Source organism: Canis lupus, chromosome 1 (assembly GCF_011100685.1).
Source record: "Canis lupus familiaris isolate Mischka breed German Shepherd chromosome 1, alternate assembly UU_Cfam_GSD_1.0, whole genome shotgun sequence".
Taxonomy (NCBI): domain Eukaryota; kingdom Metazoa; phylum Chordata; class Mammalia; order Carnivora; family Canidae; genus Canis; species Canis lupus.
In genome coordinates this window covers 441816-469676 of record NC_049222.1, presented here as the reverse complement: position 1 = coordinate 469676, position 27861 = coordinate 441816, and the positions used below count along the sequence as shown (strand labels likewise).

At 49.4% G+C, this 27861-nt stretch overlaps 2 protein-coding genes across 2 annotated transcripts in view; one reads left to right on the top strand and one right to left on the bottom strand.

Moving 5' to 3' along the window:
- PARD6G (par-6 family cell polarity regulator gamma) overlaps positions 1 to 14655 on the bottom strand; it is an 80989-nt gene extending 66334 nt beyond the window's left edge. Inside the window, exon 1 of the mRNA XM_038525687.1 lies at positions 14488 to 14655. Within this exon, the coding sequence (XP_038381615.1) occupies positions 14488 to 14559 (72 nt within the window). The 5' untranslated portion in view covers positions 14560 to 14655. The remainder of the gene's footprint in view (positions 1 to 14487) is intronic.
- Positions 14558 to 15148, top strand: LOC119870691 (basic proline-rich protein-like). Its single transcript, XM_038529556.1, has one exon. It carries the CDS (start codon positions 14558 to 14560, stop codon positions 15146 to 15148), a length of 591 nt encoding a protein of 196 aa, XP_038385484.1.
- Positions 15149 to 27861: the final 12713 nt, after the last annotated feature.

The window sequence follows — 27861 nt, the reverse complement described above, 5'->3', positions numbered from 1 at the left end:
TCCCTCTTTTCTAAACTTATGATAGTGTACTATCCACACTGGTCAACTCCGTGCTTTTTTTTCGTTTATCTGCTATATTTTGAAAACATTCTTTTTCTGGATGTTTGTGGTCTAGTGGAGGAGGTATCTCTAACTCTCAGATGGCCCTGAAGTGAGAAAGGTTAAGTCACTAGGCCCTGGTTTGTAAGGTCCTCACAGGGATATGACAAGGTATTGACAGATTCACCAGGCAAGGCCACAGGAGTCAGGCATTAAGGCAGAGTCCAGTTAGAATTTGCTTAGTAACTGAGTCACTTCTAAGACACCTCCCAAACCCCACGCAGCCACAAATTGATAATTACTGTATGAGTGACGGCAGCAAAATGCCACAGCTCACCACTGGATTACAAGCCCATGAGAGCAGGGTCTGCTTGTTCTAGACTAGCATAGTTCCTACACACAAATTGTCATTGAGTTAATGAATTAAACTTCTATTATTTTAAAATAAAATTCTAGAATTTTAATTAAATGGATATTGACTGACAGTCTCAAAACAGGAACATGGGAGGAGATATGGGCATGAAGTCCTACACCAGGTCCCATGCCACACACCAGTTCTGTCCCGTGTATTAGATTTGAAGCCATCAGCACCACCCTCCACCCTGGATGTCAGTACAAAGGTGATGTTTTCACCATCAAAACCAAGGAGGCAATGTTCCAATGACTATTTGCAAACAGGTGAGTATACAGGTGACATGGAGGGGTCTTTAATCACATAAAACAATTTCTGTGGTAACCAGTTTGTGACTACACTTCAGACAGCTCACGGAGTCTCAACCACACCCAGGGGCTGTCTGAAGGTGTTTCTTGAAGAAAGGCCTTCTTTCCAAATTAGTCCCCCAGGAAGGAAGGGCAGTCAGTTACTCTGACCACATGCCTTCTGCTTGGATAAACTTGGGCAGGAGCCCTTGGGTCAGTGTCACCAGGCTGCGCCCTCCACTAGGCACCACACAGTAGGCACCATATATGTGCTGCAGGCAGATGGATCCACCAAGAGGCTCTGAGGCCATGTCCTACCTGCATCCTAGCTCACATCCTTTCCCTGAGTAGAACTGACTCTAAAGAGAAGAATGTCTGAGAAGCATTACTCGCTTTTGCTGCTGCTTCCTTTCACCAGACAGCAACCCCCAGGACTAGCACACCAGCAGGACACTTGTGAAGGTGTCATATTAAGCAACATGTATGTGAACTCATTCCTCTAAACTATCAAGTGGGAACTTATTCATCAAACAAATATTTTCTTGCATTTGGCTTTGCAGTTGTAAAAGAAAAATATGGTCTCCATTTTATCCACACCCTCTTTTCCCGATCCTGGTATGTAGTAGGCACAAAAATACATTTACTGAATTAGTGCAGTACATGGCCCCTGCTCTTATCATCCAATAAATATGTATGCAGTGGCTCCAAACAATAGGTACTCTATACACTGGGCAGGGTGAGTAAAACAGAAAAGGCCTGTCCTCATGAAGCTTATATCCTAGAGGGGAAGACAGGGGGCAAACAGTACAAACAAGGAGCCGCTGTAAACCATACAGTGTGTCAGAAGCTGGTAAGTGCCACAGGACAAAGGACAGAATATACTGAGGAGCCAATGGGCACTCCATCCTGCTGTGAGCCCCAGAAGCAGCCCAGAGTTTAGAGGGCTTTGGTGTTCAGCCTGGCCCACCACAGGACGCGGTGCTGGGAGCCCCAGGACCAGTACGCAGGGCAGGAGGCCAGCTGCCACAGCCACTCTACTCATCATTGTATCAATGCAAGTCTTATCAGAACACTATTTTACTTAAAAAAAAAAAAAATCCTTCAGGGCCAGACTCCTCAGTGATCCTGAAAGTGCTTTAACTGTGAGGGGTCACAATTAACCGGGAGGACCCTAGACACTAACCTCATTCTGACATCCACTAAGGCCTGAGGCTGATGCATGCAGATTCCTAGGGTCTTTTCTGGTGTAAAATGTTATCTTGGATAAAAGATATCCTGAAGGGCATCCAGGGAGTTACTATGTCCCTTAACGCATAACAAACACAGACTTAAAATGATGCACTCACATCACCTAGTTATCTACCCCATTATCCAGGTTTCCGAGCTCTCCCTGCAGGGCACCACCCCTCCCAGCCCTAGGGGCCCTGCATCCAGGTTCCCCCCCAAAAGAAGGCACTTGAAGCGCTGGGGTGAGGCCAGGCCTCCGACTCAGGCCCCGCCCCCATCAGGGCTGCCTCACCTGGGCACCTGACCCCGAGGGCACCTGGCCCCGCCTCCAGGCCACTCAGGTGAGACCAATCAGGGGAAGTCATCAGAGACAGATTTTCAAGGAAAACCTTCACCAAAATACTTACAGTAGTAAAAAATGTTAACTCCATTCCTAGGATGGAGTATAATTACACCATCAGAAATGCCTCATTGGAAAGGGTTTAATGACTCCCAGAGGCCCTTACTACACCGGAAGTGAGAGAAAACAGGCCGAGCTGGATGCAGTGAGATCCTTGAGGCCAAGAGCCCACGGAGCCGTGAATACCTGCCCCACCTGCAGCCAGTGGAGCCGGACTCTCGGGCTGCACATAGGCACCTCAGGTTCAAAACCTCCCCAAAGTGTGTCCACTGAACCATTAGTATCATGGGCATCTGGGACCTGCTGGAGACGGTGACCTCAGACCCCAGGGCTTAGGGAGTCAGAATTCTGTCCCAACTACGTTGCCAGTGAGTCATGTGCACATCAGTCTGAAAACATCCCAGTGAGCCCCTTGTTGGGCCCTGCTAGGGCGTGTGTTTTAGTATTTGTTCACCGAACAAAATTTTACTTCAGACACGTGTGGCACCCGGTGCCAGTACTGAGCATCTTCATGGGGCTGAAGGGTGTCTGAGAGCCCAGGCCTGACAGTAATCACACACGCAAATGTGTAATTACAAACCAAGAAATGCACACATAGAAACTGCAGCACAGGCTCGAATTCAAACTGTGTATATGAGGAAAAGAATTATCCAGGTAGAGAGAACAGGAGCAGCTCACCCACAGCACAATCTAAAGGAGCCCAGACAGCCGCAGACAGGAAAGATCTCAGGTGCACACTTCCGCGTGGTAACGAAAGCACCTCAGACTGTTTGGGGACAGGGCCAGGGAGCAAGAGTGCACATGTAGGCCACAGAGACAACCGTGGGAAGACTCCCACTTAGGGAATGATCAGGAACCACAGGCTGTTATGCTCGTGTGGCATCTGTTGGAGCGTGGGACCCCGCCAGGGGACGACTTCCTGGGCTGACATGTTGGGACAGTTTAAAATCAGGCCACAGACCTGTGAGTCAGATGGGGCGGAGCTGAGCACAGAGCCCAGCCCCTTCCTGTGCCCCATCCACCCACCCTGATCTGGAGTCTGGAGTGATGATGGCACAGACACGAGTAGCCACAGAACTGCTCAGACGGGCACCACATCCTTTGTGAGGCTGCTGAGGACGGAGAACCCAATACACCTGGATCACCTTGGTGAGTGTGTGCGTGCTGTAGGTCCCATGTGTGCTCCTCTGCTCACAGACACGCACACCAGTCCGTATGTGCGATCTGTGTCTGGGGCACCGACTCTGGTTAATGCAGGGCTGGGGCAGCACTGAGAGTGGAGGACGTAGAGCCTTAGGGACAAGTCTGTGGCTTCTGTGTGGCAGGGATTTCCAGCATGGCAGAGGAGACAGGGTCAGTGCCACGCTTTGTGCAAAAGCTCTCCTCTTTAATAGTAAGAGCCACTGGGAAGTGTCACTGGTCCCATTGTAAAGGCCAGGCTACTGAGACCTGGAAGGACCTGATCCCTGATCACAACCGCGAGGGTAGTAAATGGAGGAACCGACGCTAGTACCGGGGGGAATGCAGAAAAGAGTGCAAGAGCTCCAGTGGTGGAGCGAGTACACCCTGTGGATGTAACACCAGGATGCCCCATTGGGAGTAGACTCCCCAGGGAGGAAGGGGCGCCTGGACCTCTGACAGCGTGGACAAAGACAGGCTGTCAGCAGGTGCAGCAGGTAGACTACTCTAGGAGTAGAGGTCCAGGGGCAGGACACCGGGCTGCTAGGAGAGGTGGAGCCGGGGGACTGGAGTGACTGCTCAGGCCAGGTTTCTTGTCTGTCCCTGCCTTCATGGGACTTATCAGAAGCAGAAATCCACTCCAGGAGAAGCTTGGGACCCTGGCCCTCTAGAGAAGCAAGGTCACATCCCAGGATGAACTCACTGTGCATGAAAAGGAGGCAGTTTCCAGGGATGGGGCTGGGCTGAGGCAGGAGGGGTCTGGACCAGTGGTGTCTCCGCAACACTGATGGGAAGGCAGAGTCATTGGACACAAGGCTGTGCGATGGCAAGTTCCTGACTCATCTTACTGGCTGTGTGACTTTGGATAATTCAGACTTCTCTGAGCTTATTTCCTCCTTTGTAAAAGCAAAGGGATAAAAATATATTTTTCATAGGGTTTTTGTGAGACTCCCACACATGTGCCATTCTGAGAGTGTGTGGCCCCAGCAAAGGGCCACTGTTCAGCAGAGTGCCTAGAGAACCTGCATGGTGTACAGGTGTTCACATGGCCGCAGGCTGAGTCCTCCTCAAAGCCTGAAACTTGTGGGGCGCCCAGGGGGCTCAGCAGTTGAGCATCTGCCTTCAGCCCAGGGTGTGACCCGGGGTCCTGGGATCAAGTCCCGCATCAGGCTCCCCACAGGGAGCCGGCTTCTCCCTCTGCCTCTCTCTCTCTCATGAATAAATAAATAAATAAAATCTTAAAAAAAAAAAAAAAAAGCCTGAAACTTGCAAACACAGTAAAGCAAGTCCTTTCACACACATGGATGTCATAAGCACACCGAGGACCACAGATAGCAGCAGGTCCTTCCTCAGTGGAGCTACCTTCGCAGTCTCTGAGAAGCCACCGCTTCTTTCAGCCCTGCCCCTTTCATCACTGGCAGGCAGCTATGTCTCAGGTCCATTTTTCCAAATGAAACAACTTTTGTATGATTCTGTAAGAGAAAAGCTGTGCTCATGGGCACGACCCAAATGCCGCAGCTCCAGGTGGAGGCTCAGAACCCAGCTGTGCACCCCTAGCCATGCAATTCAAAGGGCATCTGCTCAGTGACATATCCAGCTGTGCCAGGGCCTAGGGCGTTGCCAGTACTACTCTGTGCACAGCTGCAGCTGCAAAGAGGAGGAAGTGGGAGAGGTGGTCAGGTTCTCCCTGTACCCACCATCTCCCAGCAAATAGATGGTGCACAATGGCCAGAGCTCAGGGCACTGCCTAGGACAGGGGCTTTCACAGGATGCATGAGGGATACTGAGGAAGCAGCACAGCCTGGAGCCAGTGTCCAGGTGGTGCAGGAGAGGGTGGAGGGATAGAGGATGTGACTTCAGAGCACATTCAGGCAGGTAGGTGTTGTCTATTTTCCAGGAGGAAGAATCAGGGAATAATGTGAAATTGAGGATTTAAGACCTGTTTTTGCCACTTCTAGCTGGGACCTTGGTTAGGTGACCTAACAGGCTGGTCAAGACCTCAGGGTCCCCCTCTCCACCACCCTTGCACACGGTGTCATGAGCTTCAAGGAAAACATCTGTGGTAAAGACCTGGCGGGAGTGCTGGCAGAAGGCCGAGCACAGCTGATGCTCCAGGAAAGGGAGTTGTAACCATGAGATATCACTGGAACACGGAAGGTCCCACCCACCTAGACTCTCCTCCAGGTGATGTGACCCTGGTGGCAGCTGCTCCCACCAGAATCACCGAGGCTCCCGGTGCAGAGAGGGAGCCCAGAGACTGCATGCCTTCCAGAAACACAATCAAGGGGCAGCACCCACAGCACAACACTTGGCCACTCCAAGAGGGCCAGATGCTGATCCTCAGCAGTGCTGTGACCAGTCCTCAGCCCATTGGGCAGAGAGGAGGCACCAGTGCTCAATAGGCAGCGGGACCACAGCCCTGGGAGGTTGCTCCCAGCTTGGGTGGTGGGGAGATAGTACAGGCCACTCCAAGCTCATGGTGAGAAGAGACTCCAGGGCAGCTCATCTCCTGAGGAATGGAGGGGGGTCCCTAACACCCATGTCTGCTGCCACTGTGCAGATATGCAGAGCCCCTATACCACCTTCCAGTCAACAGGGGCACGGCCCAGTGAGGTTGGAGTCTGTGCCCCTTATGCCTGCACCTGCACAGTCACTAATGGGCCTGAGGGGACCAGAGGTTGGGTGCCCCCACCTCATCCACAGGAGGGACCATCCTAGAGGCACAGAAGTTTGTTTTGTTCCATAGTAACACCTCGTTGTTGTTCCAAACCAGTGAGGGAAGTGAGGTCAGGACTTGTGGGTAGGGAGCCAGTGGCTCAGACCCCACGCTGTGGAAAACAGGATACTGACATTACTTTAGTCTCCAAAGCCCTCCAGCACGGCAGCCCTGATGGCCCTCACAATTCTCTTCCACAGCCCTTACTGGGGACCTCAGGGTCCTTCCACAAAGCACATATCCCCCAACAGAGGCTCCTCGTCTGTCCCAAGCCTGTCTCAGAAGCAGAGGCTCTGAGAGAGGTCCACTGACTGACCAGTGCCTAACCCGCCTTTTGGCAAGTATGCCGCTGTGAGAAAATGGAGAATATACTTGCTGTCTAGGTAGAACTTTTAGGTGGAGCAGACAAAGCCCTACTGGTGGCTTCGCCATGACTGTCAACATCTGCAGGTGTGTGAGGGTACAGAGCTGTGGGGCAATAGCCAACCACTCAGGGGGAAGGCTTAAAGTTCTTATGTCCACCGGTATCCCCGGCCCACCCAGCTGGAGGCTGCTCATGGGTCTTTGTTCCACATGTGAAGCTCAGACACTTTCTAAAAGGGACACTTCCCATCCTCATTGAAGAGCCTGAGCATGAGATGCCTGAGGACCCATCAAGAGGCCCCAGGTCCATCACTGCTCATCTGGAGTCTCAGCTTCTCCCACAATACCAGGCTCACCAGATGGGCCCATGGGCCTTTGGTTTGGACCAAAGGAAAGCCAGGAAAGGCATGACAACAGCAACTGGAACCAAGGAGTCATGTGGGAACCTTAAATTCTACAAGACAAGGAATCTCTTCCTGATTTATTAATCAATAAATACTTAATACATTATGGTTCAAGGCCTTCAGGATTCCCAAATGGCCAGACCTCCTACAGCAGCCACTCCCCCTAAAAACAGTCTACTCCAGGGCTGGAGTAGAAAACAGCCACCCCAGAATGTGGGTTAGACTAACCAAGGCCACCCAGGCCTGCTCGATGTCTCCTGGCATGGGAGTATAGCAGCATCACAAAAGGCTAGCGAAAAGCATGGGTGCGTGCACCAAGAGGCACTCATGTACACAACCACCAAAGGACATGGGTGCAGCGTGAAGCACCATCTACACAGGCGGTTGCACACAACATGGATGTAGCCTACGTCATGCCCATCAACCAGCACATTTATCTTTGGTGACAGAAACCCTGATGGTGTTTACAATGGGGGTGGAATCTTCCCGGATACTGGAATGTTCCATACTTTGATCGGCATAGTGGTCACTGGGTGTGCCCCACCACATTAAGGAGGTCTGGAACAGCCTCTGCAAAGGCTGTTTCAGCCCTGAGGTAGAGCAAGACTAGGACAGGGGTGGGTTGTAAGAAGGTCAGCCTGTGGAGCATGGGCAGGAGACACAGCAAGGATTTAACTGGGCTGAGCCATGCACAAGGCCCAGGGCGGTTTTCAAACTCTGTAAGCAGCAAAAGCTTTTTTTCTCCCCCCAAGTAAAATGCAACACACACATCCTAAAATACAGAGCGGATGCTCCGGTGGGGGATACAGAGGGGAGCCGTCCAGCAAGCACCTGCTCAGAGTCCCAGCAAGGAACACAGCATTGGGAAGAGAGAGAGAAAGACGGATAGTGGGGTGTGGGAGACACACCCCTGGACCCCGAGAACTGAAATTAGGGGACAGACCACAAAAGGAATGGATGGTAGCTGATGTCACAGCCAGGATGGTGAGTATCCTGTGCTTCCTGCCCTATCTATAGGTAGCACTGGGTTGCCCAGGGGACTCTGCAGGGGGAAGCACATAGAGCTGATGGTCCGACAAGGAAGGGGTATGAACCCTGATCCTGGAGATGCTTTGAGGAGGGGCTGCAGGCTGTGCCCCTAGAGCTCTTCGCCTGTAATCAAACACCAAATAAGTCAGCAGACACCAACAGTGCAGAATAGCAACATGGACTTTTAAATCAATTTCCTTTTTACTTTCAAAGTTTCTCTCTTTTTTTGTGCAATTCATTTTCTCCCTGCTTTTGTCTGTTCTTTCCTCCACGGCAGGGAGCAGGAAGGGACCAGGCCGCTGACCCCTCTCTGAGGTCCCTAGGAATAATCCCAGTGGTGAGTCAAGATTTGCTGGCCAACCTCAAAACATAGTTCTTTTCTGAGGTATCCTAACAACTTCTGAACTGATAGCTATTGGGAAAATCGCGTTATTCCTTATCTGAATTCAACCCAACCAATATTTATGGGGTCCCTCCTCTATGCAAAACACTGTTCTTCACACTTTAGGTGCTGAGTTTTTCTTTGGAGCATCCTTCTCAGAAATGCAGCTAACTTTCTGAACTGGCCTCCCCCAGATGGGGAAAAGTGGAGGCCAGAGCCCAGCTGCTTCTGGAAGCACGAGGGCAGAAGGTGCTCTGACTAATCTCAAAGCAACCATAGCCGACTTCGACATCGCTGATGTAGAACATGGGCAGGACTGGTTCTGGAGCCTGAGTACCACAACAGGTCTTGCTGGGAGGGCAGAGGAAACCTCTGAGCTCAGGGAGATGTGAAGTGGTGACGCTTTGGACATTAGAATGAAAGACCCTGCCCCCCACTTCTCACTTGCCAGACCAAACTTTCACTGGATGGTAGGTTCCTATGGAGGAGATACTGTCTATCTTGACTATCTTTGTTCCCAGGACAAGCCCCATGCCTGACACATAGTGGCTGCTCAGTAAATGAATAAACGAATAAATGAATGGACTGACACATGGGAGAATCAGACCTTTAAGGACAGTACTGAATACAGAGGACTTCCCTTGAGACCAAGCCACAGAACCTGCTGCAGTTAAGTAAGAAACACAGAACCTCTTGCCCCAAAGCACAAGAGCTTGTCTCATTCTACACAAGGCCAGCTAGGGACCCCTTCATCAATACCTGGACCTGGATTCAGGGCCTGTCAGAGGAAGGCCTCCTTCCCCAGTGGCCACAGACATTCATGGCAAACAACATCCACCCTGGAGCCAGACTGCTCTCTGACCTTGGCAGCTTCATGTAACTCCTTAGTGTTCTCTCTTGTATTATGGTGGTGATAAGAGAACCCATCTGGCAGGGTTGTGATGGAGGCTAATGAAATATTATTTGCAGTTGCAATGTATTCAGACATTCAGGCATATATACACACATATATATTGGGGCAGATGGTTATCATCTTAAACACTTCTAAGTACAACCAACACACAGACGGCAGTGTCCAGCCTGGACCTTCTGTATATCCCCAGTGGGAGGCTAACACTCCCATGGCTCCCCAGGTTCACAGAAGAGTATAATTTGCCAAGAGGAAGTGCTCAGCCAGTAAACATGTACACAGCCAGCTGAACGAGTCTGACACTAACCCTGATGCTTCCTTTAACCACTGTGGTAATGGATGCTTCTGTAGCCGCCATTCCAAGCTCCCTGGTTGCTTGTCTCTGACCATTGGGAGGCCCATTCATGGGAAGGGTCAGGATGATTCTAGACACGATTCACAAACGTTAGAGCTTCTGATACCTTGAATGGTTACATCTTCTAATCCTTGACACCCCTTCCCTGAAACTGGGAGAACTATCTGAAATTCCATGGTTCCTAGGAAAGGGTCTGAGTCCCTGGCTAGCTGGGGTGTCCCCTTGGGAGAGGTCATAGGGCTCACTACCTACTAGAGACCCACATCAACATCACTGGTGCCCACCTGGGTCCCTAGTGAGAGTCTCCTCCAGATGCAGCTTCCCACATCAAGTCACCGAACCTGTCTGAGCACAGACATGCACACATACAAAACTGCAATCTTAAAAGGGTGTAGCTGACATACATGGGTGAGTCAAACAGTGTTAGGCAGTTCTCAGCTGGCCCATGGGTGGTAAGTGCTCAGTTGCCTATGGGGAGGGCCTGGCCCAGCCCCCCGCCCCTTAGATGGACAGACATTTACCTGCCACATAAGCCAGAGATAAGGTCTGAGGATCAGGGGAAATGTGTGGCTGAAACCCTGTAACCTCAGCACCGAATGGAAAATCTATCGTCAAGCAGTTCCTATAACTCAACAAAAAATAATAACACAAACAGAAAAAAAAAAAAAAAAAAAACAGGTGGGAAAGAAAGAGATACCTAAAAATAGATAAATAGCCCACAAATATAAAAATGTTCAATTCACTAATAATTCAGGATCAGATTAAAACAATGGGAGGAGGTTCCACTTATCTAACAGGAAAGAGTAAAAAAATATGCAATACTGGAAGGAGAGGAGAGAGAGCGATGGACAGGCACCAAACAGTATATAAATCTGCAGAAGAGCTTTTCTGCAAGAAAATTTAGCAATATATATTTAAAGTCTTCAAAATGTGCATCCTTTTAACATAGTAACTACACTTCCAGGAGTTTGTCTTGAGGAAATAATGAGTTCTGCACCAACTTAATAGAACCAGTAGCTCTTTATATCCTTCATGTAACATATCTCTACTTACTCTGTATATAATGTTTACGTAGAAGTTTGAGCACAAAGATGTTTTTCACAGCATTGCTTATTGTAGAAAAAAACTGGAAATGACCCAAATAGGATCCTGGTTAAATTAATCATGGTTTACACATAAGATAGAATACTAGGTCATAATTTTAAAAATATGTTTTTTATAAAATACTAATGCCATGAGAAAACACTTGCAGTGTTAAGCTGAAGTGGGGGAAGCAAGCTATAGAATAAGATGCCTGTAAAATGTGATCCTGATTCTGTAAGAGTTGTAGGCATGCATATGTGCACAGAAAACACAAGGAAAGCAGCAGCACTGAGGGGCAGCCAGTTTGGGATGGGAGAATGAGCCCACTTTGTGCCTGATATGGGTTCTAAACATTCAGCAATGACAATGTATTTATTTAGAATCCAGGAAAGCCCCCAACATGATTTAAACAAAGCAGCACATGCTGGAGTGAAAGCCCTCACATCACATCTCCCCCCACACAGGGCACACGGCAGGCCCTTAAAGAAGAGACCAGAAGGGGTCAGAGGACGGAGAGAGCCTGTCCGGCCTGGAGGTGACATCTCGATGGATCTGCAGGAGAGGGCAGGCGCACAGGGCAGATTCTCAGAATCTGATGTGGCTCTCAGGCGGGGGAGGGCCACATCACCAGGGCAAACAGACCACCAGGCTAAGAGAGCAGAGTGAGGCTCGACTAGAAGGCAGGGGCTGCAAGGGGGCACATGGCTGACAGAGGGTCCCGTACTCCTTCTCACAGCTAGAGTCCTCTGTGATCGCTTTGCCCCTTGCAGACTCAGCCCTCGTACTGCTCCTCCTGCTTCCCGGGCCCTGACACCCGTGGCCACACCTGCACACAGCCTCTCCCCTCACACAGCAGGTCTAACCACAGGTGGGAAGCGGGGGCCTCAAACCAGACCGAGGGTCTGAGGTGCATCCTGCTGGTTTGGGGAAGAGCAGAGGAGTCACAAGTACTAAAGCAGAGGTGTCGGGAAATGGAAGGGCCTATGTGATGGGGGAGAGCCACCGGGGAAAGATGGTGTCCTCAAGGCTTTGGAAGCTGATGACCTGTGGCATATGGGCAAAAGTTCTGAGAGGACGAGAGGTGAATTCAGACCCAATGTCCTGAAATGTCATAGAATCCTGAATAGCAGTCACTCTGCAGCTTCCAAAGTGCTTTCTTTTCTTTTCTTTAAAGATATTATTTATTTATTCATGAGAGAGACACACAGAGAGAGAGGCAGAGATACAGGCAGAGGGAGAAGAAGCAGGCTCCATACAGGAGCTTGACGTGGGACTCGATCCCGGGTCTCCAGGATCAGGCCCTGGGCTGAGGGTGGCGCTAAACCACTGAGCCACCTGGGCTGCCCTCCAAAGTGCTTTCACATCAACTCATTTTGTCTTGGGAGGTAAGCAGAATGGGAACAATGCCCATTTTACAGATGAAATAATGGAGGCTCTGAAGGGTCAAATGACTTTCCTGAAAACTCCCAAGAGGAGTAGGCAACAGACCTGGCTGGACTCAGCCCCCAGCCTCACTTTTGCCACAGGCAAACCCAGGCGTTCGGGCACTACATTTAACATGAATAAAGACATCATCATCACAAAGTTTTGCTTCCTGTATTTTGACAACAGCAGCTGCAGTAAATGCTCCCAGCAGAGATGGATTCCATGGTAGCAAATACTAATTTTTTAGGGGGTCAGTGGGAAGGTGTACACAGAGGGAAGAGCCAGGAAGACTTTGGACAAACGGCAAGGCAAGCCCCAACATCCAAAATGGTGGGTGTGCTGAACTAGCCCGTTCAGCAGGGCCCACGCATGTTGGTCTGGCCCTTCCAGGGATGCTCCCAAATTCAACAAAAACCCCAGCTCTGCCACTCACCTTCAGGGGAACATTTACTGTATCTGAACCTGAACCCAAGCCCCCTTTTTTGACTAGGGAGCTAGAGGGGGCAGTCTGAGGCAGCCTGCTGGGCAGCCAGGGCATCCACTGCCCCCACTCCCCTTCTGGAGGGAAGACAGAGACAGGCGCTTCCTCTCTACCTCCCAGCAGCCTGCATGATCCCAGCGGTCCAGAACTGTGGATTAAGGGCACTGCCTCCAGATGGGTCCTTCTAGATTGATCCTTCAGAGCCACCGCAAAGTGCATGTAGCTACGGTGCACGGTGCACGGTGCACGAGGAGTGTGGCTTGTGTGACTCAGGAAAAGTGTTCTTTGTTAGTCAATTTACACTTAGAATCAAATAGCCAGTGGGAGAGCAGCAGGAGCTACCCTTGATGGAAGGGTTCTGTATCTCCACTGAGCTTGCTGGTAACACCACGAATGTGCAGGTCAGGGGAGTCTCTTGTGTTCTTCCTACAACTGCCTGTGAATCCATGATGATCTCAGAAAGAAAAAAAACAAACAAACAAACTTAAAAAGACCCACCACATGTGCTCAGTGCCTATGGTAGTGGTCAAAGCTCTCATCAGCCACATTCCCAAGCCTGTTAAAGAAACCAGCAGTCGTGTGGAGCTCCCACCCAGGCTTGCGGCTTCTTCCCTCAGTAACTCACAGCGGGCACATTTGATCTGGGAGGGTGGGGGCACTCCTGGGCCAAAGGGGAGAGTTCCGGGCACAGATCACGGAATTAGCGTTGGGGGAAGGCTGCGACCTTAACAGAAGCGAGGAGTTCATAAAGAAACTGTCTCCCCAAGATGAGAATGAAATCCTGCAACTCAGGGTTCATCGCAGAGAAGCCGCCCCCCACCCTCGGCAGATGCCCTGTAAATCCCTTGCCCAAGGACTCCCTTGCCCTCGGCCGGCAGGGGTGGCCTGGGCGGGAGCCGGCCGAACTGGGCTCCTCAGGCACCACCGCCCCGCGCGGGGTTGGGGGTCGGAGCCCCGCTCCCGCCCGCCCCTCAGGCTGCTCCGCCTCCCTTTCCCCGAGGCGGGAGGCACAGAGAAAGGGCGAGAGGGCCGACTCCCGAGCAGCAGCACAGCGGAGAGCCCGAGGAGCCCCCTCCTCCGGGACCCTGAACAAACTGCAGCCAAGACCCTCGCAGACAAAAGCGCAGCCTCGCAGCCGCCTCTGCAAAGGGCAGAAGCGCCAGATCCTATCAGCCAATTACCCGAACGCTCACAGCAGCCCGCAAGTTGGGGCACGCTCGGGCCGGGGCGCGGGCAGCGGGAGGGGCCCCCGCGGGCGCGCCGGGAGAGCCTGGGCCTGGGGCGCGCCCGCGGGGCTGGGGGTCCGGCCGGCCGCGCCCGCGCCCGCGCCCTCGCCCGCGCCCTCGCCCGCGCCCTCGCCCTGCCGGCTCCGAGGCTTCTCCGCAGCCACAGGGGAGGCGCGGCCCGGCTCCCCCCGGCCCGGGCCCCCCGGGCTCGCGACCGCCCCGCTCTGAGAAGTCCCCGGGTCGCCCCGGAAACGCCGCCCCCCACCGTGCTGCGCGCCGGGTCGCCTCCCGCTCGTGGAACAAAAGAGCGGCTCCCGCGGGGTCCGGAGCCGGCGCGGCCCTCTCGGCGCCGGGCCCCAGCTGCACCCCGGGGCTGCCGGGCTTTGTGTCGGTGCAGGGGCGGGAGGGGCGGGAGGGGCGGGAAGGGCGGGGGGACCCGCGTGCACCCCGCCGCGGCGCCCGCGCCCCAAAGTTGTCGCCAGCCGCGGCCCCTCCCGCAGCGCCCGGCGCCCCGCGGCCGCTCATTCATTCGCAGGGGGGCGCAGACCGCGGCTCGGGCTCCGGCTCACCTTGCTCTTGACTTCCACCGCGCTGCAGTCGTAGAAGCGCAGAATCTGAGACTTGTGGAAACTCCGATTCATGGTTCCGGCCGCGCTCAGCCTCGTCGTCGCCCTGGCTCCCCGCTCCGGGGGCCGCAGGAGGACGGTGGGGGCGGCGCCCCCCGCCCCGGCCCCGGCCCCGGCCCCGGCTCCGGCCCAGCCCGGCCCGCGCTCGCTCGGCCGCCCCAGCCGCTCGGAGTGCGGCGGCCCGAGCTGGGCTGGCCGCGCGCCTCGGGATCCAGGGGCCGCGCGCGGGAGGAGCCGGGTCGGGGGTGGGCGGACGCCGGCGCGCGCCGCCCCGAGGACCCGCCCCCAGTCCTGCCCCACGAGCCCCAAGGACCCACGTCCCGCCCCGCGTCCCCGGGACCCGCTGCCAACCCCCACTCCACGCCCCCCAGGACCCGCCCCCAAAGCTCCAAGCGCCCGCGTCCCGCCCGCGCCTGAAGACCCGGGCCACAGTCCCCGCCCCGCGCCCCGAGGGTCCGCCCGCCCACCCATCCCCGCCCCATTCCCCGAGGACGCGCCCCACGAGTCCAGAGGATCCTGGCTCCGCCCCGCGTCCCAGGCCCCGCCCCCGCCCCGAGGCCACCGCCTCCCCGGGAGGTGCGCGTCTCTGTCAGCGCAATACTGAGCCGCTGGGAGAAGCTTGCACCGACCCCGGGCGCAGCGTTCCCACCTGGGCACCTGCAACTTCTGTGTCATGCGCGCCCCCACCGTGATTCTGTTTACCTCCACTAGATGACCAGGGGAGGGTTCTAATTTGGGCCGATTTTTGCCGTTATCTTGGGCGATACGGGAACCAATAGTGGCTTGGCTCCAGCTGTCCATACTAGCTGCCAGGTTCTGCAGGGAGGCCAACTCCTAAGGCGTACTTTAACACAGGTAGAAGTAGAGGGTCGGCAGCACCTCTAGGCCTACCTGGAAAAGAAAGTCTTCTGCAAGGACGGTGGAATAAAGAATATCTTAGGAGGTGGATGGAATAAACCTAACCAAAGAGGTAAAGGATCTATACCCTAAAAACTATAGAACACTTCTGAAAGAAATTGAGAAAGACACAAAGAAATGGAAAAATATTCCATGCTCATGGATTGGAAGAATTAATATTGTGAAAATGTCAATGTTACCCAGGGCAATTTACACATTTAAGGCAATCCCTATCAAAATACCATGGACTTTCTTCAAAGAGTTGGAACAAATCATCTTAAGATCTGTGTGGAATCAGAAAAGACCCCGAATAGCCAGGGGAATTTTAAAAAAGAAAACCATATCTGGGGGCATCACAATGCCAGATTTCAGGTTGTACTACAAAGCTGTGGTCATCAAGACAGTGTGGTACTGGCACAAAAACAGACATGTAGATCAATGCAACAGAATAGAGAATCCAGAAGTGGACCCTCAGCTCTATGGTCAACTAATATTTGACAAAGCAGGAAAGACTATCCCCTGGAAAAAAAGACAGTCTCTTCAATAAAAGTTGCTGGGGAAATTGGACATCCACGTGCAGAAGAATGAAACTAGACCATTCTCTTACACCAGACACAAAGATAAACTCAAAATGGATGAAAGATCTAAATGTGAGACAAGAATCCATCAAAATCCTAGAGGAGAACACAGGCAACACCCTTTTTGAACTCGGCCATAGCAATTTCTTGCAACATACATCCATGAAAGCAAGAGAAACAAAAGCAAAAATGAATCATTGGGGCTTCATCGAGATAAAAAGCCTCTGCACAGCTAAAGAAACAGTCAACAAAACTAAAAGACAACCTACAGAATGGGAGAAGATATTTGCAAATGACGTATCAGATAAAGGGCTAGTATCCAAGATCTATGAAGAACCTATTAAACTAAACAGCAAAGAAACGAACAATCCAATCATGAAATGGGCAGAAGACATGAACAGGAATCTCACAGAGGAGGACATAGACATGGCCAAGAAGCACATGAGAAAATGCTCCGCATCACTGGCCGTCAGGGAAATACAAATCAAAACCACAACGAGATACCACCTCACACCAGTGAGAATGGGGAAAATTAACAAGACAGGGAACAGCAAATGACGGAGAGGATGTGGAGAAAGGGGAACCCTCTTACACTGTTGGTGGGAATGTGAACTGGTGCAGCCACTCTGGAAAACTGTGTGGAGGTTCCTCAAAGAGTTAAAAATAGATCTGCCCTATGCCCCAGCAATTGCACTGCTGGGGATTTACCCCAAAGATTCAGATGCAATGAAACGCCGGGAAACCTGCACCCCGATGTTTATAGCAGCAATGTCCACAATAGCCAAACTGTGGAAGGAGCCTCGGTGTCCATCGAAAGATGAATGGATAAAGAAGATGTGGTCTATGTATACAATGGAATATTCCTCAGCCATTAGAAATGACAAATACCCACCATTTGCTTCGACATGGATGGAATTGGAGGGTATTATGCTGAGTGAAGTAAGTCAATCGGAGAAGGACAAACATTATATGGTCTCATTCATTTGGGGAATATAAAAAAATAGTGAAAGGGAATAAAGGGGAAAGGAGAAAAAATGAGTGGGAAATATCAGAAAGGGAGACAGAACATGAGAGACTCCTAACTCTGGGAAACGAACAAGGGGTAGTGGAAAGGGAGGTGGGCAGGGGGTTGGGGCGACTGTGTGATGGGTACTGAGGGGGGACACTTGGCGGGATGAGCACTGGGTGTTATGCCATATGTTGGCAAATTGAACTCCAATAAAAAATTTTTTAAAAACCAAACTTATCTTGGAAAACTCAAAAAAAAAAAAAAGGAAGTGGATGGAATAGGGAGTTAGCAACCTCACTGAGCACTTCTTTTCTAGAGGGCTCTGGAAGAGGAGCTGCTGAAATAAAATCCTCACCCTTCAGGAATTTGTGAAGAAGCTAAGAAGACAGGATAAATAAGTGTCTTATTTCCATTTTTATTTATTTATTTATTCATGAGAGACACAGAAGGAGAGAGAGGCAGAGACACTAGCAGAGGGAGAAGCAGGCTCCATGCAGGGAGTCGGACCTGGGACTCATTCAATCCCGGGTCTCCAGGATCATGCCCCGGGCTGAAGGTGGCGCTAAACCGCTGAGCCACTGGGGCTCTCCCAAATAGGTGTTTAAAAATTATTATAAAGTATACTATAAATAATAATAATTTATAAGTTATGTAATTGTAAAATTACAATACATTCATTGTAAAAGAGATCTGGAGAATACAAAGAATCGAAAGACAAAAGTTGCAGTCATCCAAAATTATACTAGTCACCAGTCAGTTCTGTTAACTTTTTGGTATATATTATCTTGTTCTTTTTTCTGTGTATATATTCATATATTTTACAAAATTGTGATCATGCTGTGAAACCAGTTTTGCAACCTACTTTTTTCACCTGTTATTTAAGGAACATATTCATTCACTGTTCTTAAGAAATACAGTTTTTAAGACCTGCATATATGAATATACGCATCACTTTTAATCATTCCATTATTGGATATTCAAGATGTTTCCAATGTTTAGCTGTGTTTCTTGAACTCACTTATTTCTGATTACGTCATTAGAATTGACTCCTAAAAAATAGAATTACTATGCCATGGAGTACAATATCCTTTAACACAGATTACCAAACTGTATCACTCAGAATTTAATTTTTACTTCATTTCACTAAATACCCTCTTATATACGTGCCAGCAGCTACAACCACAGAGATACAGAGTAACAGTCCTGCCTGTAAGAGAAACACCTGTCTGGTTAGGGGTCCAGACATATAGACAGAATTCCAAACTAAGGACACCTGCGTGGCTCAGTGGTTGAGTGTCTCTGCCTTTGGCTCAGGGCATGGTCCCGGAGTGCCAGGATCGAGTCCTACAACAGGCTCCCCACATGGAGTCTGCTTCTCCCTCTGCCTGTGTCTCTGCCTTTCTCTGTGTGTGTCTCTCATGAATAAATAAAATCTTAAAAAAAAAAAAAAAAAGAATTTCAAACTAAGGCAAAAATGCCAAGAAATTCCCACAGAAGAAAGTCAGTAAAAAAACATTCCAGACAAAAGGTTTTGGATGTGCACTGGTCTTGAAGCTACACAAGACCTGACATAATGGTTTATTATTAATACAAATTTTAATAAATTCTAGGCAGAGAGAGCAAAATATGCACGGAGGTGCTTTCTTTCAAAGAGAAATCCCCTAAACTGCATGTAGGTCTGTGGTTGCTGATTGTAGAGAATGGGCCTCACTGACAGCCAACAGTGGTCATGCTGAGGGGAGAGCTCCCACCTAGATTTCTGTAGAAGCTGGAACTAGGGGCTGAAGGAAGATGGACAGCATTCCAGGTGATGGGGGCAGGTGCTGGGCACCACTGGTCAGGGCTTGGAGATGAGGAAGGAGGGCTGGAAGCTGCAAAATTCTGTCCTTGATGGAAGTGAGATAACTCCTGTCATGCCTGTGGCCCCCATGGGGTCCAAGGCCCAGCAGTGCTTGCCCTACCCAGCACCCATTATCAACACCCCTCTCAGACCCACTGAATCAACACCTGAACAAGATCCCCTGGTGGTCCGCATGTACTTTTTTTGTACTTTGTCAGCTATTGCTTTGTCAGTTCTTAACTGGCATGGTAGGCAGGAGGGAATGCATGTGGAGAGGCCCCTAGTCTTCAGCTGGGCTTCAAGCTTGTGTGTGGGTTGAGTGTAGACAAAACCAAGTGACCAGGCAGAGTCTTCAGATGGAGAAGCTTCTTTATAGTCGGGCAGCATGATTGAAGAACTCCCTCAGGTCCTGGCCTGACACACAACCACAGGAGCACACAGCCTTGGAGGCTCTGTTGTTGGCTCCCTCTGGCAGGCAGGTAGGCTCTGAACAGCTTGTGCCATGCCCCAGTCACACATACAGGCCAGACACACAATCCTAATTTCCATGCTGTTCATTATTGCTGAGCTAGCTGCCTCAGCATCATGTTCAGAGATTGGGATGAGGTTAAATGAGGAGACTCACAGCAAAGGTGTTGGAAATTTTGGTTGGCTTTGTCTTTGCACTGTGTGTTCTGCAAGCATCCCACAAAGGACCTGCATCAGGTGAATTTTGGCATGTTACTTATGTGAGCCTCATGTTTCTTTATTTGTGAAGTGGGTGCCTCGGTCCTCCCCTCACCTGTTTGCTGGCAGTATTCCAGGAATGAAAAAACACAGTGGATGTGGCCCCATGGTGGAATCTCAAGACACTCTACCAGAACAAGTGGTCAGAGGGGTCTCCCGCCCAGCCTGGGGTGCACTTCCCCTGAGAGTGGACATGGAGGAGCCAGAGGCCTGGTCACAGAGATACATCCTTACCATTTGTTACAGGGTGAGCATCTGGTTTTAGAGAAAGAAAATAGAGAGGGGCCTAATCCTCCACAAATAATCCATCCAAAACTGGTGACCGAGCCGCCCTCAAAAGTCCCCCTCAAATATTGTAGGCCCAGAAAACTATGTTCCCCCAAAGCCCTAGGTTTGACCTCACCATTGTCAGTATCCACAGTGGAAGGAGCAGTAGAGTTAAAAATCTTGAACTGATAAATACATGAGGACTTAAGGCTTCTTCATCAGAAAGAAGAGGGATTTAATAATGAAACACACAGTGTTAAATTGTTTTTAGGATCCTGATCATAGGGAAGAGAAATGTTAACCTCATGTGTGTCACTGAATCAGCTGTCAACACATCCTGTTGATTCCAAGTGGGATGGAGCAGAGTCTATGAAGGAGCAGAGACTCAGCTGCTCCCCACCCCCACACCCTGGCCCCTCACCCCCGCACCTTCTCCCACCTCCTGGAGTGCCTGGCTAGGAGGGGGTCCTGCATGCACGGTCAGCCTCAGGGTGGGCCAGAGCCCAAGTCTGTGCAGCAGGGTAAGTTCAGGTGTTCCTCAACAGAACTCCTGTCCTCTCTCCCCAGGAGCACTTGGCAATGTCTAGAGAGTGTGCTGCTGACCACCCTGCAATGCACAGGACAGCCCCCATTGCAAGGTACAATCTTGCCCAGAATGTCAGTGGTGCCGAAGGTGAGAAACATGGGCAAGTGGTAATACCAGTCTCCAGAAGATGCTCAGGATCCCAGCACCTTCCTCTTCCATTCCCCCATAGGTGGTCCTCTGCTCTACCTTGGCAAAGTTTAAGGATCTTCTGTTGTTCACTGATGATGGGTCATCCAGTGCTCCATCCTTAGAAGTCAGGAATAGAGTTATCTGCCTGTCATGGGCTCAGAGTGACCACCCCAGCACCCCCACCTCACTCCTCCCTCCTCTGCTGTGGAGTCTAAAAAGCTCGATCTAGTGGCTGCTGGCTTTAGTGCTAGCAGGTTTGGTGCCAGACTCACTGGTGACATAGGCTGTGGTATTAGGTTAGAAAGAGACAATTGGCAGTGAGGCTGTGGCTGCTCTGTGCACCATCCTTGAGTAGCAGAGGTCTGATGAAGACACACTCTCACACTCCTACCCCAAGCCCAGAACCTTTCCCAGTCCACATCCCCGGAAGGCTCTCCCAGCTACAGACACCTTCCCTTAGGCTCTCAGCATGTTGCCCAGCTGTGTACCGGGAGGTCCAGGGACAATGTGTAGCATGATGTCCACTCCAGATGAAGCTTTAGGTCAGAGCAGCTCAGCCTGAGGCTGAAGGAGACCTGTCAGTAGGTTAGTGGTGGGTACCTCTTTGGGTGGAGTCCTAAGAAATGTGTATTATTTCCAGTGACTTGCATTTTGAAAAGCCTGCCATCAGCGCACATTGCTGTAATGAGTGACTAACAAGCTGGTAGCTCAGTGCAGGTCCGCAACTTTGCAAAAGGGTCCTGTCTTGCTCTTGGCCAGTCCCTTCAGCCATGGCCCCATCAGCAATGGTGACCTTCTGCAACACTGATGTCTTCTGACTTCCTTTTGTAGATTCCCTGGTTGAGGAATTTGAGTTCTGTGATTCTCAGCCTCCTCCTCTGTGGAGAAAAAGGGCAGAAAATGTTGACAAATGTCCAGAACACTTCTTGGGGAACCTGCCTCTGGGCACAGACATGTGCTACAGAAAGAGCAGGTGATGCTGGTGTCTGCCTCTCACGGCGCAGGCTCAGTGACTCAAAACAACTAGCCATTTTGTTTGTTTTCTTTTGCAGACATTCGTTGAGCAGAGTCCTGATACTGCTTTTGAGTTGATAAGAGTCTGAGCTTGTGTGGAGGAAGGGGCCGTGAGAGGGTCCACACACTTTTCCTTCCCAGCCGCATGTGTCCCGTCCCTCCCCAAGCCCTTTTGCTCTTACACTAGGTAGCACCTTCTTCCTCTTCTGTTATCTAGGCTCTCCCAATCTGTCTTCAGTGTTTCCCAGAATTGCAGCCTGAGGTTGCAGTAACTTGGCAGCACAGATTATTTAAGAGTCTTGAAGGGATTTATAATAAGGATCCAGCAGGGTCTCCTAGAACCTGGGTTTGGATGTGGCTACATTTCATGGGGGGCTGGAGCCAGAATCTTCCTCATAGGTTAAGGACATTTGGATTGTTTCCAGCTCTGATCACTCATCATGTATGAGGCTGGATACTTAACTCCCCTGCTCTGCCTCAGTGTCCTCATCTGTGGAGTGAAGGTAATAGTGGTACTTGCCCACCTGTGGTTGTTATGAAGATTGGAAGTGTGGAGCAGTAAGCAGCCCCCCTTGCAGCAGGAGGCACCTCTGTCTGTGTCCTTATCACCAGAGTCTGACTCCACCAGCTCTTTCTTCAGTGGAAAGCAGGGAGCAGCTTTGGAAGAAGGGAGAGAAGGGTACTAAGCAAATGGAGACAGAGGGAGGTCCACCGGATAAAGGTTTCTGCAACCCATGGGTGGGCCTGGGAGACAGGCTGAGATGTAATGTATGTGATCAAGGGGACTTGGCCAGGAGCAGAGTGGCTACCAGCCAGGCTGGAGGTCTGCACAGGAAGACACCCACTGTGTGCTACATCCTGGATGCAAGGACGTGAAGCAATATTCCCTCCTCTGTCGCCAGTCCCACAGAAACAGAGAGGGGCCGGTCAAAGTTGCCAAGTATGCATGGTATGCAAGAGATCGGTACCACATGCTGTCTATAGTTAATGATGCTGTGTTGCAAAGTTAAAATTTTCTAAGGGGATGGCTTTCGTGTTAAGTGTTCTTACCACATATGTAAATGATGCAGATGATGGCAGTGATGATGATGATGAATACATGGGGCAGGAAGAAGCTTTTAGAAGTGATGGATATGTTTATGGTATAGATTTTGGTGATGGTTTCACAGGTATAAATCCATCTCCAAACTGATCAAATTGCATACATCAACTACATACTGCTTTTTATGTCAGTCATACCTCCATAAAGAGGTTTAAAAACTAAAATAGAGAATATAGTCAAAGCACTGAGCATGTTACAGGTCATAATAAATACAGAAGTAATTATAATTATTGTTAAACCTCAGTTAAGGGCTGGGAGTTGGTCCCCTCGGTACTGGATAGGGGGCATCCATGGCCAGGACATCCATGGCCAGCACAGCCATGGCCAGGACATCCATGGCCAGGGCATTCATGACCAGCACATCCATGGCCAGGGCATTCATGACCAGTACATCCATGGCAAGCACATCCATGGCCAGCACATCATGGCCAGGACATCCATGGCCAGCACATGACAGCCAACATGTCCCTAGCCAGTACATCCATGGCCAGCACATCAGGGCCCAGCACATCCATGGCCAGGACATCCATGGCCAGCACATCCATGGCCAGCACATCCATGGCCAGCACATCCATGGATAAGCACAGCTTTCTGCTAAGCCTGAGGGCAGCACAAACAGAGGAACCAGGTCCAGGTGTGGCTCCCTCCTGTCAGCCAGGGCTCATTCTCAGCAGGTAGAGAAGATTTTAGACACTATGATACCTTCTTTTGATTACTTGCTATCTGTCCCCCATTTTTGTCACCCAGATCCCTGAACTGTGCCAAACCTCAGCTCCTTTCTGTGGGAACTTGGTTTTACAGATTTCCGTAGACATTTCAAAGTGTGCACATTCATCTTGCTTTTGTTCACAGTCCTTGGGTCCAGATACAGGTGGGAAAAATCAACAATAATAAATGTCAGGTGTGTTCTGCTCTTTGAGCCTCAGAGAAATGGCAAACTACTCACCTCATTTTATACACAATCTGTTTTAAGGACCCATATAAGGACTCATGTAAAAGGAAAATGTGCTGAAAGACATCTCATTACTGAACGTTTGCATTATAGAAGACACTTTGGGATAAAAGTCCCTAAGAAAATGTTTTTTAAGGAAGCATAAATGCAAAATATGTTTCATGAATAGAGTTCTTTCCTTCTCTTGAAGGTGAAATGAGCAGACAGTATAGCTCAGAATCCAGCTGCATCTCCATCACTACCACCAATTGTGCGTAGGGGGAACCCAGAGGGCTAGACGTTGGGAGCAGCTGATAGCGTTGGGTCCCCTGAATGCAAGCATGGTCGGTGTCCTTGGTGCTCTGGGTCCAACAGGTCTGGAGATGGGTGAGAAGGGAGGTAGGAAGAGACATGAGGACACAGATTGCCCTGATCTAACATGGTAGATGAAGGTCAGTGACTAGAGAGGTCCAAAGCAGACATGGCTGGGCCTGAGACAAGATGAATGACCACAGCTAGGGTAGCAGGGATAAGATGAAGGTTCAGGTTCGGGTTTGGGTTAGGATAGGGTTAGGGTTCAGATTTGTGTGAGGGTTCAGGTTTGGGTTTGGGTTAGGGTTAGAGTAGGGTTAGCATTCGGGTTCAGGTTAAGGTTAGGATAGGGTTAGGGTTCAGGTTCGGGTTAGGGTTAGGGTTCGGTTAGGGTTTGGGTTCCGGTTTGGGTTAGGGTTGGGGTTCTGGTTCGGGTTAGGGTTCGGATTCGGATTCCAGTTAGGGTTAAGGTTAGGGTTAGGATTAGGGGTTAAGGGTTAGGCTTACGGTTGGCATTAGGGTTCAGTTGTATGTGTTAGGGGCTTGGGGTTTGTGTTTGGTTTTCGGTTAGTGATAGGTCTAGGGTTTGGGTTGGGTTAAGGTTAGGATTAAGTTTAGAGTTATTGTTATTATCTGGGTACAGTTAGAGTTTGGGTCTCGGCATGTGCCTGGCATCTGGGGCTCCCAGTATCTTCGGTGAGTTAGTTTTAAGCACTATATTTAGGTTTTGTGTTCGAGGATGGCCTGGCTCCACCAAGTCCAAGGCCTCTCCAGAGAATGAAACTTCAGGCATCTGCTGGGATGAGAATAGCTATGGCAGCCACCTCTTGAGCTGAGATAAGGAGGGGATTTGTGGCTCTAAATAGTCTTTTTTTTTTTTTTTTTTTAAAGATTTTATTTTTTTAATTTTTATTCATTTATGATAGTCACAGAGAGAGAGAGAGAGAGAGAGAGAGAGAGGCAGAGAGAGAAGCAGGCTCCATGCACCGGGAGCCCGATGCGGGATTCGATCCCGGGTCTCCAGGATCGCGCCCTTGGGCCAAAGGCAGGCGCCAAACCGCTGTGCCACCCAGGGATCCCTCTAAATAGTCTTTATATGGATATTCAATTTATTTTCTCTTTTTTGTCTCTGTGCACACCTGTTTCATGAATACTAACAATTGTTATTTTTAAAAGTTTATTTAAATTCCTGTTTGTTAGCACAGTATATTAGTTTCAGGTGTACAACATAGTGATTTAACACTTGGATACAATGCCCGGTTCTCATCACAGGTACCCTCTGTCATCCCCATCCCCTGTTTCCCCATCCCCCCTCACTTTCCTCTGGTATTTATTAATTTATTATCTATAGTTGAGAATGTGCTTCTTGGTTTGCTTTTCTCATCACCCCCAACCGCCCCCTCCCCGCCTTTGCCAGTTTATTTGGTTTCTTAAAATCCACATATGAATACAATTGTATGGTATAAGTCTTTCTCTGACTGGCTTTTTCAGTTAGCATAATTCCTTTCATGTTGTAAATGGCATCATTTCATCTTTTCTGATGACTGAGTGATATTCCAGTGTGTATATTTGCCACATCTTCTCTGCCCATTCATCTGTCAATGGACATTTGGGCTCTGTCCATAGTTTGACTAGCTATTGTAGATAATGCTGCTATAAACATCAAGGTGCATGTACCCTTTCGTATTTTTGTATCCTTTAGGTAAAGCCTAGTTGTGCATTTCTGAATTGTAGGGTAGCTCTATTTTTAACTTCTTGAGGAACTTCCATACTGTTTTCCACAGTGGCTGCACCTGTTTGCATTCCCACCAGCAGAATAAGAGGGTTCCCCTTTCTCCCCATCCTCGCCAATGCCTGTTGTTTCTTGTGTTGTTCATTTTAGCCATTATGACCGGTGTCAGGTGACATCTCATTGTGGTTTTAATTTGCATTTCCCTGATGATGGGTGATGCTGAGTGTCTTTCCATGTGTCTGTTGGCCATCTGGATATCTTGTTAGAGATGTTGTCCATTCATGTCTTCTGTCCATTTTCAATTGGATAATTCGTGTTTGGATGTTGAGATTTCTATTTTGGATACTCTTTATTGGATTTGTCATTTAGAAAGATCTTCTCTCATTTTGTATGTTGCCTTTTATTTTTTTTAACATTTTATTTACCTATTCATGAGACACACACAGAGAGAGAGGCAGAGATACAGGCAGAGGGAGAAGCAGGTATATATAGGGAGCCTGATGTGGGACTCGATCCCAGGTCTCCAGGATCAGGCCCTGGACTGAAGGCGGCACTAAACTGCTGAGCCACCTGGGCTGCCCATATGTTGCCTTTAAGCTTTGGCTGTTTCCTTCACTGTGCAGAACCTTTTTATCTTGATGAAGTCCAAATGGATTATTTTTGCTTTTGTTTCCCTTGCCTCAGAGGCATATTTAGAAAGAAGATCCAATGGCCAATGTCAAAGAAATCGCTGCCTATCTTTTCTTCTTTTTATGGCTTCAGGTCTCACATTTAGGTCTTTAATCCATTTTGAATTTATTTTTGGGGGGATCCCTGGGTGGCTCAGCGGTTTGGCGCCTGCCTTTGGCCCAGGGCGCGATCCTGGAGTCCCGGGATCGAGTCCTGCATTGGGCTCCCAGCATGGAGCCTGCTTCTCCCTCTGCCTGTGTCTCTGCCTCTCTCTCTCTGTGTCTATCATAAATAAATAAATAAATAAATAAATAAATAAATAAATAAATATTTTTCACATATGGTGTAAGAAAGTGGTCAAATTTCATTCTTCTGCATGTGTCTGTCTAGTTTTCCCAACACCGTTTGTTGAAGAGACTGCCTTTTTGCCATTGGATATTCTTTCCTGATTGTTGAAAATTAATTGATCATAGAGTTACAGGTTTGTATCTTGTTTCAGTTTTCCATTCTGTTCTATTGATCTATGTGTCTCCTTCTTGTGCCCGCACCATACTCTTCTGATCACTAGAGCTCTGTAAAATAACTTGAAGTCTGAAATTGTGATGCTCCAGTTTTGGTTTTCTTTTTCAACACAACTTTGGTTATTTTCAATCTTTGTAAGTCCATACAAATTTTAGTATCGTTTGTTCCAGCTATGTGAAAAATGCTATTGCTATGCTGATAGGGATCGCATTAAATGTGTAGATTGCTTTGAGTAGTATAGCCTTCTTAACAATATTTGTTATTCCAATCCTTGAGCATGAAACGTCTTTCTATTTTGTTTGTGTTATCTTCAGTTTCTTTCATCAGTGTATTTTTAAAAAGATTTATTTATTTATTTATTTATTTATTTATTTATTTATTTGAGGCACAGAGAGAGGCAGAGACACAGGGAGAGGGAGAAGCAGGCTTCCTGCAAGGAGCCCAATGTGGGACTCGATCCCAGAACCTGGGATCACCCCCTGAGCTGAAGGCAGATGCTCAACCGCTGAGCCACCCAGGCAACTCTCATCAGTGTTTTTATAGTATTTACAGTACAGGTCATTCACCTCTTTGGTTAGGCTTAATCCTACGTATCTTATTGTTTTTGGTGCTAGTATAAATGAGATTGAGTCCTCAATTTCTCTTTCTCTGCCTCATTATTGTGCATAGAAATGCAACAGATTTCTGCACATTAATTTTATATCCTGCAACTTTTCCAAATTCATGTTTGACCTCTAGCAATTTTTTTTGGTGGAGTCTTTTGGGTTTTCTACATAGAGTATCATGTTTTCTGCAAGTATTGAAAGTTTGACTTCCTCCTTGCCAATTTGGATCCCTTTTATTTCTTTTTGTTGTCTGATTACTGAGGCCAAGACTTCCTAGGAGTATGTTAAATAGGAATGGTGAGAGTGGACATCTTTGTCTTGTTTCTGAGTGTAGGGGAAAGACTCTCAGTTTTTCCCCACTGAGCATAATATTAGCTGTGGATCTTTGGTATATGGTC

Coding starts and splice junctions, on each gene's coding strand:
- LOC119870691 (XM_038529556.1), top strand. CDS start 14,558: ATGGTTCCGGCCGCGCTCAGCCTCGTCGTCGCCCTGGCTCCCCGCTCC.